Here is a 1,337-nt window from a genome sequence, read left to right as displayed (position 1 = left end):
TATGTACTTCTTATCACTGCGATAAAAAATATTATATATATAAAAAAATAAAATAATTAATGTGCCGTAATATTATTAAGTTATATGGATATAACAAAATAAATAAAATAAAATCAATTAATAAATGTATGTCGAAATGTTAAGATATAAGAATTTAATTTAACGTATATTTTATTTAAATCGAATTTATTTTATCGTATAAAATGGGAACATATAAATAAATAAATGTAAATATAAATAATATATAAATAATATATAAATAATATATATATATATATATATATTTATATGTACATTATAATTGTTTACGTTATTTTTTTTCCTTTGCTGTTTCATTCTTTAAAAAAATGAATAAGCTGCTTTTAAATAACTTAAACAAAATATGTAATAAAAAAAAAAATGGATATAACAATTTTAATGTATTATTTAATATAAGAAGTATTGTTTATACTAGTAGAAATTATAAAAAAAGGAAAAATATATTTTATAAAAGTTTTATAAGAAATGATTATAATAGTATGAGTAATAAAGTTGAGGATGAAAATGATAATAAAAAAAAGTCGAAAAAGAAAAATATTTTTTTAACATGGAAATGTTTAGGTATTAATTTATCATTAACCATACCAGCATTATATTTATATTTATATTTATTACAATATGAGAAAAATAAAAAAAAAGGTTTTGGAAAAACTACAATGGAAAGTATAGGAAAACCATTAATAGGTGGTGATTTTACTTTAATAAATCATCATGGTAATATTGTTACAAATAAATCTTTTAAAAATAAATTCTGTTTAATTTATTTTGGTTTTACATATTGTCCTGATATATGTCCACAAGAATTAGAAAAGCAAACTATAGTAATAGAAAAGATACATAAAAAATATGGAGATATAATAACACCTATATTTATATCTGTAGATCCACAAAGAGATACGGTTGCACAAATAAATTATTATTGTAAATCGTTTAGTCCGAAACTAATTGGATTAACTGGTACAAAAGAATTAATAAAACACGTTGCTAAATTATTTCGTGTTTATTATAATGAAAACGTTACAGATGTAAATTATCCAAAAGAAAACGAATCTATATCTATAAATAATAAATATAATTATCTAATTGATCATTCTATAATCCATTATCTATTAGATACTAATGGTAATTTTCTTGATTTTTTTGGAAAAAATACAACGACTAGCGAAATGGTCGATAAAATATCTGAGTATATAGATGACCACATGAATAAACATAAGGATTATCCCAAAAATACAATTAGCATACAAGCATAAAAAAAAAAAAAAAAAAAAAAAAAAGAAAAAAGAAACTATTTAACT

At 19.1% G+C, this 1,337-nt stretch overlaps 1 protein-coding gene across 1 annotated transcript; it reads left to right on the top strand.

Moving 5' to 3' along the window:
* Window positions 1–347: 347 nt before the first annotated feature.
* Window positions 348–1,292, top strand: PRSY57_0707100 (Cg3 protein; the record flags this gene model as incomplete). Its single annotated transcript, XM_012906732.2, has 1 exon — window positions 348–1,292. One exon carries the CDS (start codon window positions 348–350, stop codon window positions 1,290–1,292), a length of 945 nt encoding a protein of 314 aa, XP_012762186.2.
* Between the last annotated feature and the right edge of the window lie 45 nt (window positions 1,293–1,337).

Source organism: Plasmodium reichenowi, chromosome 7 (genome assembly GCF_001601855.1).
Source record: "Plasmodium reichenowi strain SY57 chromosome 7, whole genome shotgun sequence".
NCBI classification, from domain to species: domain Eukaryota; phylum Apicomplexa; class Aconoidasida; order Haemosporida; family Plasmodiidae; genus Plasmodium; species Plasmodium reichenowi.
This window is presented reverse-complemented; position numbering and strand designations above follow the sequence as displayed.